This window comes from Suncus etruscus, chromosome 12 (genome assembly GCF_024139225.1).
Source record: "Suncus etruscus isolate mSunEtr1 chromosome 12, mSunEtr1.pri.cur, whole genome shotgun sequence".
NCBI classification, from domain to species: Eukaryota; Metazoa; Chordata; class Mammalia; order Eulipotyphla; family Soricidae; genus Suncus; species Suncus etruscus.
In genome coordinates, this window is record NC_064859.1 from 85,023,270 (window position 1) to 85,036,102 (window position 12,833).

Consider the following 12,833-nt stretch of genomic DNA (forward strand, 5'->3'; position numbering starts at 1 on the left):
GAGTGTTCACTAACTATTTACTAACTATTCCACAGGCCCATATATCCTTCCTTTCTCTTCTTCTGCAGGATAACAAGCAAAGTTCTGTTCAACCTAGAGATGGTAAAGTTAAGAAAATATCTGGAAAAAATGTAGTGGTAGGCAGAGGAGAGAAGAGAGATGTTTTGAATGTTTTATTTTTACTTTTTTTATCCCATCAGGCAACAGCAAGATCATTTGTTCTGAGTATTTACAGACTTTCATATTTCTAATGCAAACATGAAGATTTTATGAGAAAACCAAGTTATATAGAAGCTGCTCTATATCCCTAAACTAACAAAGTATGTTTAAATCGGTAAAAAAATAATAATAATAAAAACACCCCAAAAGCAATGCTTCTATTTAAGTTTTAGTGAAAATTTCTACCCTCTCTAAATCTCTTTTTCTATGGGTACACAATGTCTGAATAGAACATCTTTTCTCAAGGGGAGCAAAGACTTACCGCAAAAGGTTTCCTGGAATCTGGAGGAAAGTTTCTCAATTACCCCGTAGGTCTCCACATAGAATACATGCTCTTCCAGCGGTTCACTGGCCATCAATTTGAGGGACTCTTTGTCTGCCCGGTCCACACCCACAGCATAGAGCTCAATGCCAGCGGCTCGGGCCCGCCTTGCCACCTCATTCACCTGGTCCTGGGGCCTCCCATCTGTCACGATGATAGCCACCTTAGGGATGTTGGCATTGGGTCCCCGAGCGCCTGCCTGCACAGTGAAGACGTCATCCATGGTTGTCTGGATGGCCAAGCCTGACATGGTGCCGGTGGACAAAGGTGTGATCCGAGCCACTGCCTGCTTCAGGGCCTGCTTCTCCGAATGGGTCCCCAAGTGGAACTCAATCTTCACAGTGCTGGCATAGTTCACCACTGCCACCCGCGTGTCTGCTGCCCCGATGTCCAGAGTGTCGATGATCTTTGAGACAAAGGTTTTCACTTTGGTGAACTCTAGGGGCCGGACACTTCGAGAACTATCGATGATGAACACCAAGTCCAAGGGTCTACTTTTGCAAACACCTGCCAAAAAGAATGTAGGGAACAGGAAGGGCTGAGCAATGAGGGGACCCCAATCAGAAATAAGCCAGAGAGCCTCACAGAGAGCCCTGGAAGGCAGGAAGGAAACAAGTTTGTACCCCAAACACTCCACTAACCCCCTCCCTTTGTAGATGTATAGCTTCCAGAACTCCCTGGAGTGAATCAACAGACATTTGAAGTTCCACCAAAAAGCCCACCTGTTAGCCAAACCAGCCCTGGGGTTTCCTGTAGAGCTTCATGACCCTGTGTTAAGGTTCAGCTCCAAGATTCCACATTACATCAGGAATGAGTGGATGCCAGGCTGTCACTGAACACCAGAGCCCCCAACAGATGATGGGACTAGGATGCTCTATCTGGATCCTGTTCTGCCCAGGCTTTGGAGATTCAAGAAGACAGCATCATAGGAGGTATATTAGGGCTCTTTCAGAGCTTCCATCACTTTCCAAGGGGGTGGAGTGGCTTCAGAGTATCCCAAAATTGCCCTTGTGCATCTAGGGGCCTTTGGAACCCAACTAGTTTTGAGTTTGTTAGAAGTGGGAGAAGGAACACAATGTGACCCTAAGGGAGTGTATCTTGTTTAAAGCATCAGAGCTTACCCCCCTGGCATCTATTTCTCTGTTCCATCAAGCTCTTTTAGTCACTTTTTGGTTTTCTCATTCACTAAAAATCATCTTTTTTTTTTATACCATCATATATATATTTTCAGCCCTGAGCTACAGAAGCAAATGAGCCAAGTTTCCTGACATGTAAGTCTTTGCTATATAAAAGTACTGACTCAGGGACCAGAGAGATAGATCAGATGCTTCATCTCTTGCATTCTGCATAGCCAACTCCATCTCCATCCCTGACATTGCCTATGATCCCCTGAGCCATGCCAGAAGTGATCCCTGAGCCCTGTACGTGTGGCTCAAAAACAAAACTAAAATTAAAGAAACAAAAGCACCCAACAAACTGTAGTAATGTACTTTCATCTTCTCTTTCTTAGCTTTTCCCCCACTACCATGTCCCTCATGGTCTGGCCATTGCTCTCTGCTGACCACCAAGATCACTGGCTAAGAGAGAAAGCAGTTTCTAAACTCCCTCAAGTCATAACTCCTCTTTCAGCACACACACACACACACACACACACACACACACACACACACACACACCCCTATAATTCATAACAAGTCCTAAATAGCAATGAGACCCTTGGCTGTGGGGTATGTAATACTGGAAGTTTGCCTACTCTAAGAAGGCAGTCAGCTCTGTGAGTGGGACAAAGATGCTTCAGATTAAATCCAGAGACTAGGCAGCTCATAACAGAAACAGGGGGAAAGGGTCACCTCTGGGATAGCTGGGATAAGACTTCAATCTCTGTACAGTTTTTCTTTCCAAAAATGAAGTCACAGGGCTGGAGAGAATGTGCATCAGGTAGGGCACTTGCCTTGTATGAGTCCAACCCAACTTTGATCCACCTCCCAGCACCCCATGGGGTCCCCTGAACCCCACCATCAGTGATCTCTAAGCATAGAACCAGGAGTAAGCCCTGAGCACTATCAGCTGTATCTTCCCCCAGTCACGCCCCCAAGAGAAGTCCCCTGAAAAGTCACCTCTAGGCTTTGCCATGATGCCTTGGAGGGACCTGTGAAGAAACAGTCGTGACATCACATAGCAGCCTGTGTGATTACTTTTAAGCCCACTTTGCAGGTGAGCAACCTATGGCTCAAGGAGGTATAAGAAATAGAAAATGGAGGATCAAAGAGATAGCACACCAGTAGGACATTTGCCTTGCACATGGCCAACCCAGGATGGATCTGGGTTTGATTCCTGGCATCCCATATAGTCCCCCAAGCCGGGAATAACCCCTGAGCACTGCCGGGTGTGTCCCAAGAACCAGAAAGAGAGAGAGAGAGAGAGAGAGAGAGAGAGAGAGAGAGAGAGAGAGAGAGAGAGAGAGAGAGATCTAGAAAATGACAGTCTAAATGGCCTGTGGGGTCTCCTGACTCCTGATTGGAAGGAGCCCTTAACGAAGGGTTACCTGACACAGAGGCAACCGTTTCCACCACAAACACCAACATTAGCTCATATACTTGTAAACATCCTCTCGGCTGACTCTTAGCCACTACCCCAAAACATGCCCTATGTCATCTATTTATTAAGTCAAAGGGAATTAAGTCTTTTTCTTTCTTTCTTTCTTTCTTTCTATCCCTTAATTACCTGGTTCCTTAAACAGGAGCAAAAATGAAAAACATTTCCAGAAATCTTTCCTGGAGAAGGATCCCAGTCTCTTTGCATGATTGGCATGAAAAGAAAATGCAAATGGCATGGACCCCACTAACATCCAAAAGACATCCTTACTAATGTCACACTCATACTAATGGCATATTTCTGAGTATGTCATATTTCTATGACATTCCTCCAAATAAGTGTGCATGATTCATTCTCCACTTGGTTTTCCACACAGAACCCTCTGTACAAGGTTACACAGGCTACAGTGAGCAAAACTCCACCCTCTCCCAGTACCCCATCAATCCCTAAAGCTGTAAAAATGTGACTTTCCAGGGCCAAAGTAATTTGCAAGTGTGGTTGAGATTACCCAAAGGGTGTATTGCCTTCCTGCCTCCCAGTGAGGTTAGTGTCAAAATTGGGCATTTGCCTTGCACACAGCCGATCCAGGACAGATTATGGTTCGATCCCCCAGCGTCCCATATGGTCCCCCAAGCTAGGAGCAATTTCTGAGCGCATAGCCTGGAGTAACCCCTGAGTGTGGCAGGGTGTGGCCCACAAAACAAAAGCAAATAAACAAACAAAAGTACCACTTTTATTTATGAGAGCAGAGTAAGATTCTGAATTTCCTAAAATGTTTCCGCCTTCACAATACTGGTAGCTGTGTAAGAAATAAAAGCCCATAGCAAAGTCTTGCAAATTCTGGATGCATAAAACAAAGGCATTTTAGGTAAGTGTGGACTAAATGTAGTGTTGACGAATGGATTATCCTTCCATATCGGTTAGGATTCCACAGCTTGAAGGTTGAGAAGTGGAACAGAACAACCCCACTCAACCCTGGGCCCAGGTATCATCAAGTTAACTTCTAATAGAAAGACAACCTCCCCCTACCTCCTTCCATCACCACCACTGTCCAGGCCTGGAGCTAGGAGCTGGCTGCCAATTGCTGCATTTAACCCTTGTGAACTCTTGGCAGCTCCTGGGTCAGTGATAACGTTATTCCCATTTCAAATGCAAGCCCACTTGAACTGGAATAGAAGAATCTATTTGTTCTTTGTCCACACCACCCAGAAAGGAGCAGGAGGGACAGACAACACAAATCCTCCTGAGCATCACTGCCTCTGGCCAGATAAGACAGACACCCAGAAAATAGTTTCATACAGCCTCTGTTGACAAAAATGAAGCTGGGAAGACGGTGAAATCCCCCATGAATCTCACTGGGTATCCCCATGAGTTTCCACCCCAGGCTCTGACACTCTCCTGTTAGCTTATTCGGCTTTGGTGAGTGACCATTGCCGTGTGGTGCAACTTATCACCCAGCTCTCAGCGCAGCACCCCCCCCCCAAAGCCAAGTTTTAACCAAATGGGGCCTGGGGGTCTGAAGATTCTGGAGAGTGCAGGTTGGGGAGCGACCCTACCCTACGGGTCTGTTCAAGCACTTCCCATTTGGAGGGAGGATAGAGGTTGAGTCTTTGATGGTGATCAGACAGGTCTTAGGGTTTCCTGGGCTTCTTCCAACCCTTCCCATCTGAATTCCCCCCTAAACTTGGCCTGAACTGAACTGGCTGGTCCTTGGTGGAGGGGAGGGAGAGGAAGGGATGTCCAGGAATTCCCAGAGGAAGCCCAAAAAGAATGTGCTGGACAGAGAGAGCCAGGCAGCTGCTTCCTAAGTGCCACCACATCCCTACAAAAGCCACACAGGGCTGAAACTGATGTTTCGGGAAACCCAGCTTGTCTCCCCAACTACACCTCCCTTCTTCTCTGAGCCTCAGTTTCCACTTGCCCCCACCTTTATATGCCTCCTGGAGGATTCTTTCCAACTTGAGGTGCAGGATCTCCCTCCCTTGGACCCAGGGCCCCCCGCAGCACCCCATCCCTCTGCCCTACCTGCTCCTTGGGCCCCTCCAGGCTGGCCGCCCCCCGAATAGGGCTCGCTGGTGGGAGCTGCTAGAGCCGGCCGGTGACCTGGGCTCCCCCCTGGGCCACGGGACCCCAACCTCCGGAGACCCTGCCGTGCCAAAGGGTTGGGGGAAGTAGGGGGGAGCAGCAGAAGCAGCGGCCAGAGCAGCAGGACGAGCCCCCGGAGGTGGTGCGCCATGGTGGGCTTGCTCGGGCTGCCGTTCGCTCCGGGCACCGCGGGCCTGGACCCCGCGCACCCCCGGGGTGCATTTAAAGGTCCCGCGGCCCGAGGCCCCGCCCCGCCCCGGGGACCCCGCCCAGGGCCAACAAGGAGCCTTGTCCGTGCATTCCAGCGGCCGAGGCGGAATGTCTGGGGCGCGGCTGCCAGTCTGCCCCTGCCCGGGTCTGGGCATCTGGGTGGGCTCGGCCGGGTGCCTCCTGGCTCAGCTCGACCTCTCCGGCCTGCAAAAGGATTCCTGGGACCGAACCCACCGCTCTCCCTGCCACCCTCGCCAGTCCTGACACCTCCAAGCCACCCCTGGGGGATGTCCCCAAGTCCCCACTGACCTGCTCTGCTGCGCCCCACTTCACACACAATTAAAAATATAAAATAAAATAAAGCAAAACACCAGCCAGCATCTGGCTAGATAGAAATGCTTTCATCCCAGCCTCAGACAAGCATGCACCTTTCATGGGGGTTTGGGGTGAAAGGAAAAGGAATCAGGAATGATACAGGGTCTCGGTTATAAAAATAAAATATAAAATAAAATAAAATAAAGCAAAACACCAGCCAGCATCTGGCAGCAGGGACAGAAATGTTTTTATCCCAATCTCAGACAAACATGCACTTTCCATGGGGGTTTGGAAATGAAGGGGGAAGTGCAGGCTCCAGAGGCCTCAGAGACCAGGCCTGGGCCCCTTTCCTCTCCCTGGGCTGGGAGGTTCACCATCCAGAACTGGAGAGGAGCCAGCATCGTCTTCAAAAATTCCCAAGCCCCTGGGTAGTGGTGAACTCCAATAGAACTGAGGGAACTTGCTGGCTTCAAACGTGGGAGGCATTTGAAAAGAAGATGAATTTTTATTTATTTACTCATTTATTTATTTTGGTTTGGGGGCCACACCCGGTGACTCAGCTCAGGGGTTACTCTTAGCTCTGTGCTCAGAAATCGCTGGCTGGCTGGCTCTGTGACCATATGGGATGCAGTGATTCGAACTACCATCTATCCTGGGTCAGCTGCGTGCAAGGCAAACGCCCTACTGCCGTGATATCTCTTTGGTCCCAGAAGATAAATATTTTATCTGCTCTTTTTGCTGCTGTCCTTAGCAGCTTTTCCAGGTTTCTCCCTTGATTTTTGATCCTGGGTTCACAGAAACCTTAAATGGCTCCTCTTCAGAAACCTTTACAACTTCAATTTCAGTAAAATCTCGGAGGGGGGGAATTGTGGGCTGAGAGAGCTGGCTGAACAGACTGGGCACAGGCTTTGCATGCAGGATACCCAGGTTCACTGCCCTTGGCACCACAAAGAGCTCCCCCCTACACACACTGCTAAATAAGGGGTAGCTCCCAAGCACCACTGGATGCATCCCCAAAGGAAAACAAAAGTTCTAACCACCTTTTTAAAAGCCAAAGAGGTTCATCAGAATTTTTGTTTTGTTTTGCTAGGGGGCTTTTATGCCTTATGGTTCCTGTCACATGCTCCACTTTAATGGCACACCTTCACTAGGCCACCTGTGGCCTTGGCTCCACACCCACTTCATTCTTGCGCAGGGGCCATCTAATCTTTCTGTATCATTCCAATTTTAGTATATGTACTGCCGAAGTGAGCACTACACCCACTTCATATTCATTATGGCATCACAGTGGTTCTCATACTATACTCATTTGAACAAACCTCCCAGAATTCATTCATTCCATCAGTCTGTAGAAGCAGTTTTTTTTTTTTTGTGCTTCTAACCATTTTTGATTAGATACTTGACATCTGAATACATTTATAACAAACAAATCGCATAACTGTGTGTTGGGAGCATGAGATAATCTATCTTAATTTAGATAGTCTATATTCATCATTTACACAATTGTTTTTTTTATTATTTTTATTTTCACCAAAATGCATTACATATCTTTCACAGTAATATTTTAGGTACATATTAACATTGAATCAGGGGGATTCTCATCACCAAAATTGTCCTCCCTCCACCTCTGTTCCCAGCTTGCATCCCAAATTCCCCTCCCTTTCCCCCTGGACTACTAGTATAAATGGTCCCCTCTGTGTCTAGCTTACTACTTAGTGATCATACAACTGTTTGGTCTTGGTACCCTCCATTATTTCCCCCTCCATTTGAGAGGTGGAACTAGATGGTTCAAGTTATGTGGTTCTGTTTGAAGAAACAAAAAGCAATAAAATTGGGTAAAAATCAAATAAGCCAAAAATGGGTAGAGTTCTTAGAGGCTCTCAACATCAGTTTGAGGGAAGAAAGGGAAAAAGGAAGAAAAACACCACAACAATACAAATAGAAATATCAAACAAAAAATTCAATGAGCACTACAGCAATAAAGACAAACGCCACATAATAACCATGGTCCTGAAATAAAACAGAACAGAGCAGGAAAAAAATGGAAACAACAATAATATTAAAACCAAAATAAGTAATTAAATAAATAAAGATTATTTTATGCTGGTTTTTTTTTTTCTGCATAGGCATAGTAAATATTGGGGACATTAGAAAGGAAACTCCCTTGGCCTAAGTGATACAGGGTTTCTCCACCCTTGAAGTATACTGTCTTGGGAATAACTACAGACTCCTTGCATGTTCATTTACTCTCCCCTAGGTGCTTTTGTGGTGTATGGAAGACTTCTGCTCCGTCATGGGTGATAAAATCAGACCTCTGTATCTAGAGATCTTGGTATCTGTACAGGTCAAGGAATAGAGCTTATGATGAAGTCTTTCTTTGCGGTTCTAGGAGTTCTGTTTCTTAGTTGTCATTTTAATCAGTCTTCTGTAGTTGGTGGTCTTGGTCATTGCTCTGATCTTAGGATAAAGCCTGGGATAGAGTCTTTCGTTATGTTTCCAGAAGACCCATTCAGTTGCAGTTGTCTCAGTCAGACCTCTGGAATTAGAAATCTTGGTTGTTGTACAGATCATAGGCCAAAACCTAGACTAGGGCTTTTTTTATTGGTCCCAGGATACGTTCTGCCCAGTCATGGTTGTCACAGTCAGTCATCTGTAGATAGCAATCTTGGCTTTTGCACAGATCAAAGGATGACAAGTCTTCTGATTTTGTCTTATCATTATATGGTGAAGTAAGACAACTAGCTCTTAAATCAAGTTGTTACCATTTCCTCATTGTCAGAATATCATGTCAAAACTGGCACATGTTGATGCCAGAGCAGTATTAAGGATGTCCCAGAGAGGGTTTGGTTCCTGGAGCTGTTGTGGAGAATTGTGTCTGGGATCCAGGGTTCAAGGTTGAACGGTTGGTGTCTAATCACCTGGGGTCTAAGTTGGGTCCACATGACATCTGTTCAAGGTAGGAGGTGCCTCTGTATTGTAAAAAAAAGTATGAGTTCTTATCCCTGGTAGATAAGATTTCCCCCTTTTTTAGTATGCCTTTGCAGGAAGAAATGGTGCTACATTTTATTGTTGGTGCATTTGGAGGTGGAAAGAGAAGAAAACAGAAACAAGACAAAAAATAAAAACATGGGCCGGAGAGATAGCACAGTGGTGTTTGCCTTGCAAGCAGCCAACCCAGGACCTAAAGTGGTTGATTCGAATCCCGGCATCCCATATGGTCCCCAGTGCCTGCCAGGAGCTATTTTGAGCAGATAGCCAGGAGTAACCCTGGAGCACTATCAGGTGTGCCCCCCCCAACAAATAAAAATTATATATATATATATATAAAGAAAAAAATTGTTTTAATGAAATAAAAAAGTAAAGGAACAAAGTGATGCAGAAGACTACCTTACATTTGGGAAAAATAGGTTAAGAGGTAGTATTATTTAGGTCTTAAACTTATGAAGGAAGTATAGACTTTCCCATTGTCTTTTGAGATTTTCTTGTGGGGTGTGAGGTCCAGAGCACATTTTCATCACATACCCTGGTCTTCTTGAGATTGAGAAAAGATTTGTGGCAGAGAGGTCTTGGGTAGAGTTCTTGCAGTAGGGATTTTTTTGGGGCTGAGTTAGGTATCAAACAACAGTTCACATTAGGGAGAGGTGATAAAGAGGGCCACAAAGCATGAGTCAGCAAGGGTGTTGTTTGTAGTTTCTTGCCGGGTACAAGGTGTGGGTCTGAGTGGGTGTCCCTTCGCTTGGGTGCTGGGTAATGGCTTTTGGGGTAGGAGGTCGGCATCAGCCTAATGGATTAAGAACTGAGGGTGAAGAGTTTTAATAAGATGGGAAATCGAGTTGGGGTTGGGGGGTGAAGGGATAGTCAGATTTCTGAAGGGGGAAGAGGGGATAGTATATGGGAGGGGCTATATACACTTAGACATGCGTTGTTTACAATTTAGGTTTCGCTCATGCCCACATAGATAGGACTCCTCCATGAAAGGTATAGCTTAAGGAAAAGAGGAGGGGAGAGCAAGAAATAAGATGAGAACAGAAAAATAAGTAAATATAGTACAAATAAGGTAAAGAAACTAATAGATCAACTAAAAGAGATTGGGCTGGTGTGTCGAAGTTGGGAGGTTTTCTCAATTTCTAGGGATTTTGTTAGTGATGGGGTTGGGCCTCCCTGAATGAAGGTTTCAGGATTAGGTGATGACTAGAGCAATTTTGGATACACATAGGTTTCTCATTTCGAGTACTAAACAATGTGTTAGTGAGGTCTATCTATATAGGTGGTTACCCTATGCAGTATTGTCCGCAGCACCTTATATATCGAATTTCCTTTTCTTTTTTTTTTTTTGGTTTTTGGGCCACACCCGGCATTGCTCAGGGGTTACTCCTGGCTGTCTGCTCAGAAATAGCTCCTGGCAGGCTCGGGGGACCATATGGGACACCGGGATTCGAACCAACCACCTTTGGTCCTAGATCGGCTGCTTGCAAGGCAAACACCGCTGTGCTATCTCTCCGGGGCCCGAATTTCCTTTTCTAAAGAGGAAGTAAAAGTGTGGTTTTTATTTGACATGGATTGAATTGAGGATAATGAGGAGGAAAATGCAGAAGAAAAGGGAGAAAGAAAGAAGTAGTGAGAAGATAAAAGAAAAGAGAAAGGGAATGTTGGTTTGCTTGAATGTGTTCAATGAATAAGTCCTATAGCATAAGTCTGTAGGTTACAGTTGTCTGCTTCATTGGTCTGGCTGGTCACATGCTTCAGGTTCTAATAGAGGGCATAACCTAGAGATAAAGGCTATGTTAAAGTGTTTTGTTAAGATATTTTCATAATGCAAACTAAGTATGGTATCTAGTGTGACTGAGCACCGAGGTGCCACCTTAGGTTGTCCACCCTTTGTATCCAAGAACTCCTGTGGACAGAAAAGCTGAGAGGTTATTTTAAATATAGTAAGATTAAGGCATTAAAACATATTGTTATGAAATGCTTCTGTTGGAGTCAGTGACTTTCCATCGTATTCTTTACCTGTAATCCCTATATAAGATCCCTAAGACATTATTATGGGCCTTTGCAGTAAAAGGCTGATTACATACCTGTTCTCTCTACGCTATTGTTCTGCTGTTGCTGGTTTCTTTATGGTATAATGTATAGTCCAGGCTTTGTGTTGTTCCTCTTCCACTTGATTTGGACACTACTCCCCAGTAACAGTTGACAATTACAGTGCATTGTATTTATTCATGGAGTGTTACCTATATATGGTGTATATTCTAGATACTTCAGAATAGTGCTATCATTCTGTGTTTATCTTTTATCTTCTGACTTACTTGTAGAAGCAATTTTTAAGGCAGCGATAGTAAGAAGGGAAAATATCTCAACTTCCCAAAGTATATTTAATTTAGGAGAATCTTAAAGGCCAAAAGGATTGTGCAGAATGTAAAGAGTTCGCTTTACTTGTGGCTGGCCTGAGTTTGAGTTCCACATGGTTCCCTGGGCACCATCAAATGGTAAGCCCTGAGCACTGCCAGGTCTCTCTCTCTCTCTCTCTCTCTCTCTCTCTCTCTCTCTCTCTCTCTCTCTCTCTCTCTCTCTCACACACACACACACACACACACACACACACAGAATCAAAACAAAAAAAAAAAGAAATATCTTAGAAGTAGTGTTTTGTGGTAATGAGGAATTGATCTTTGCCAAGGAATGAGAGGGTTGGTGAATATAAAGTTTTCAGCTTCCATGGACTTTGGTCATCCCTTTGAATACTTTTGTTTAATTCTAACAGTATGAGTCAACACTTCCCCTATTAGAATCCAGTAATTTCACAACACACACACACACACACACACACACACACACACACGGCAACCCAGACGTCATCTATCAGATGAACCTCGGCCTTTTCGTTTCAGCAACTGAGGAGGAAACATCAGCACTTCGCAGACTTCATTCTGCAAGGGTGGGGAGACATTTGGCTTTCCATGAAGCTTTGAAGGGGGTCGTGATGGTTGGAGTCCTGGGAAGGCAGAGTGAACAAGTGGCTGTGTGACCCCCGCAGCTGTGGCCCTACATGTCCTCCAAAGAAATACATGATAATGTGGGACTGTCTCATGCCTGTGTGTCTTCCAAGCTGGACTTTGACACTCTTCTTGAAATGACATGAGTGAGTTACTTGGCCAGAGTGCATGTGGGCGGTATGGTTTCACATTCATAGTCTCCATGAGGTGTGATAGCAATTAGGCATCCATTTCCATCAACGGCAGTAAGGTATCTTGAAAAATGGATGCCTTTTTCATGTTCTCTTTGAGCTAGTAGTGGGACTGATATGCTCTCTCTGCATACTTTTTCCTTTGCTTGCAAGCAAGTATGGTACCTTAATTTTATACTTTTTTTCCTCTAAGAGCCACTAGGGGGTGCAGTATCAAAGACCTCAAAATAAATCAAGGTCTTTACCAACGTGGTGTATAACAGGACACTTTACCAATAACTCAAATGACTTCAGAAGCTGGGAAATCGATGTTATACAATGAATATGAAATAGAAATTGTCTGCTAGATTAGAATTTTCCCATCAGGGCTCACCTCATATCTGAGGTCTAGTGGTTTTTAAATAAAACAGAAATAATTATGCTGGCAGAAGTCCAGAGCATCTGATAATCATGAATGCACTAATTACTGGTCCAAGTTTAGATACATTCAGGAGGAAGCCAGCATAATGTTTCAATCATCTCAAGATATAGTATAAAGGTAAAATAAATTGACCCATTAAAAAATGACTTACTCTGCAGTGGTTCTAATTTTTTTTTAAATTATGTTTGAATAGGTATACATGTATTTGGTCAGCATTATTACCAAATATACCAAATGCTTCATTTTTAGACTTCTATCACTTGTGAAATAGGGCTATCTTTTTCATGCAATAATTCTAGCAGCAGTATAAGTCTTTTGAGTTCTTCCTTCCTGCCACCCTTGGCGTGAATTTTGTCCCAAAGACAACCAGGAGTCCAAGATTTGTGCCAATATTCCAGGTTGTAGCAAGAAAAAAAAAAATCAAAGAGCAGATGGCGAAAAAAGAGATTTTATGTTGACGTCTCATTGGCTAGACTGTGTCA

General features: G+C 44.7%; 1 protein-coding gene and 1 pseudogene across 1 annotated transcript in view; both read right to left on the bottom strand.

Moving 5' to 3' along the window:
* MATN3 (matrilin 3) overlaps positions 1 to 5,372 on the bottom strand; it is a 21,603-nt gene extending 16,231 nt beyond the window's left edge. The window contains exons 1-2 of the mRNA XM_049784664.1: positions 5,162 to 5,372; positions 482 to 1,048 (exon numbers count right to left, since the gene is read on the bottom strand). Of these exons, the coding sequence (XP_049640621.1) occupies positions 482 to 1,048; positions 5,162 to 5,372 (778 nt within the window). The remainder of the gene's footprint in view (positions 1 to 481; positions 1,049 to 5,161) is intronic.
* A 1,555-nt stretch (positions 5,373 to 6,927) lies between these two features.
* LOC126025331 (uncharacterized) lies at positions 6,928 to 7,001 on the bottom strand (annotated as a pseudogene).
* Between the last annotated feature and the right edge of the window lie 5,832 nt (positions 7,002 to 12,833).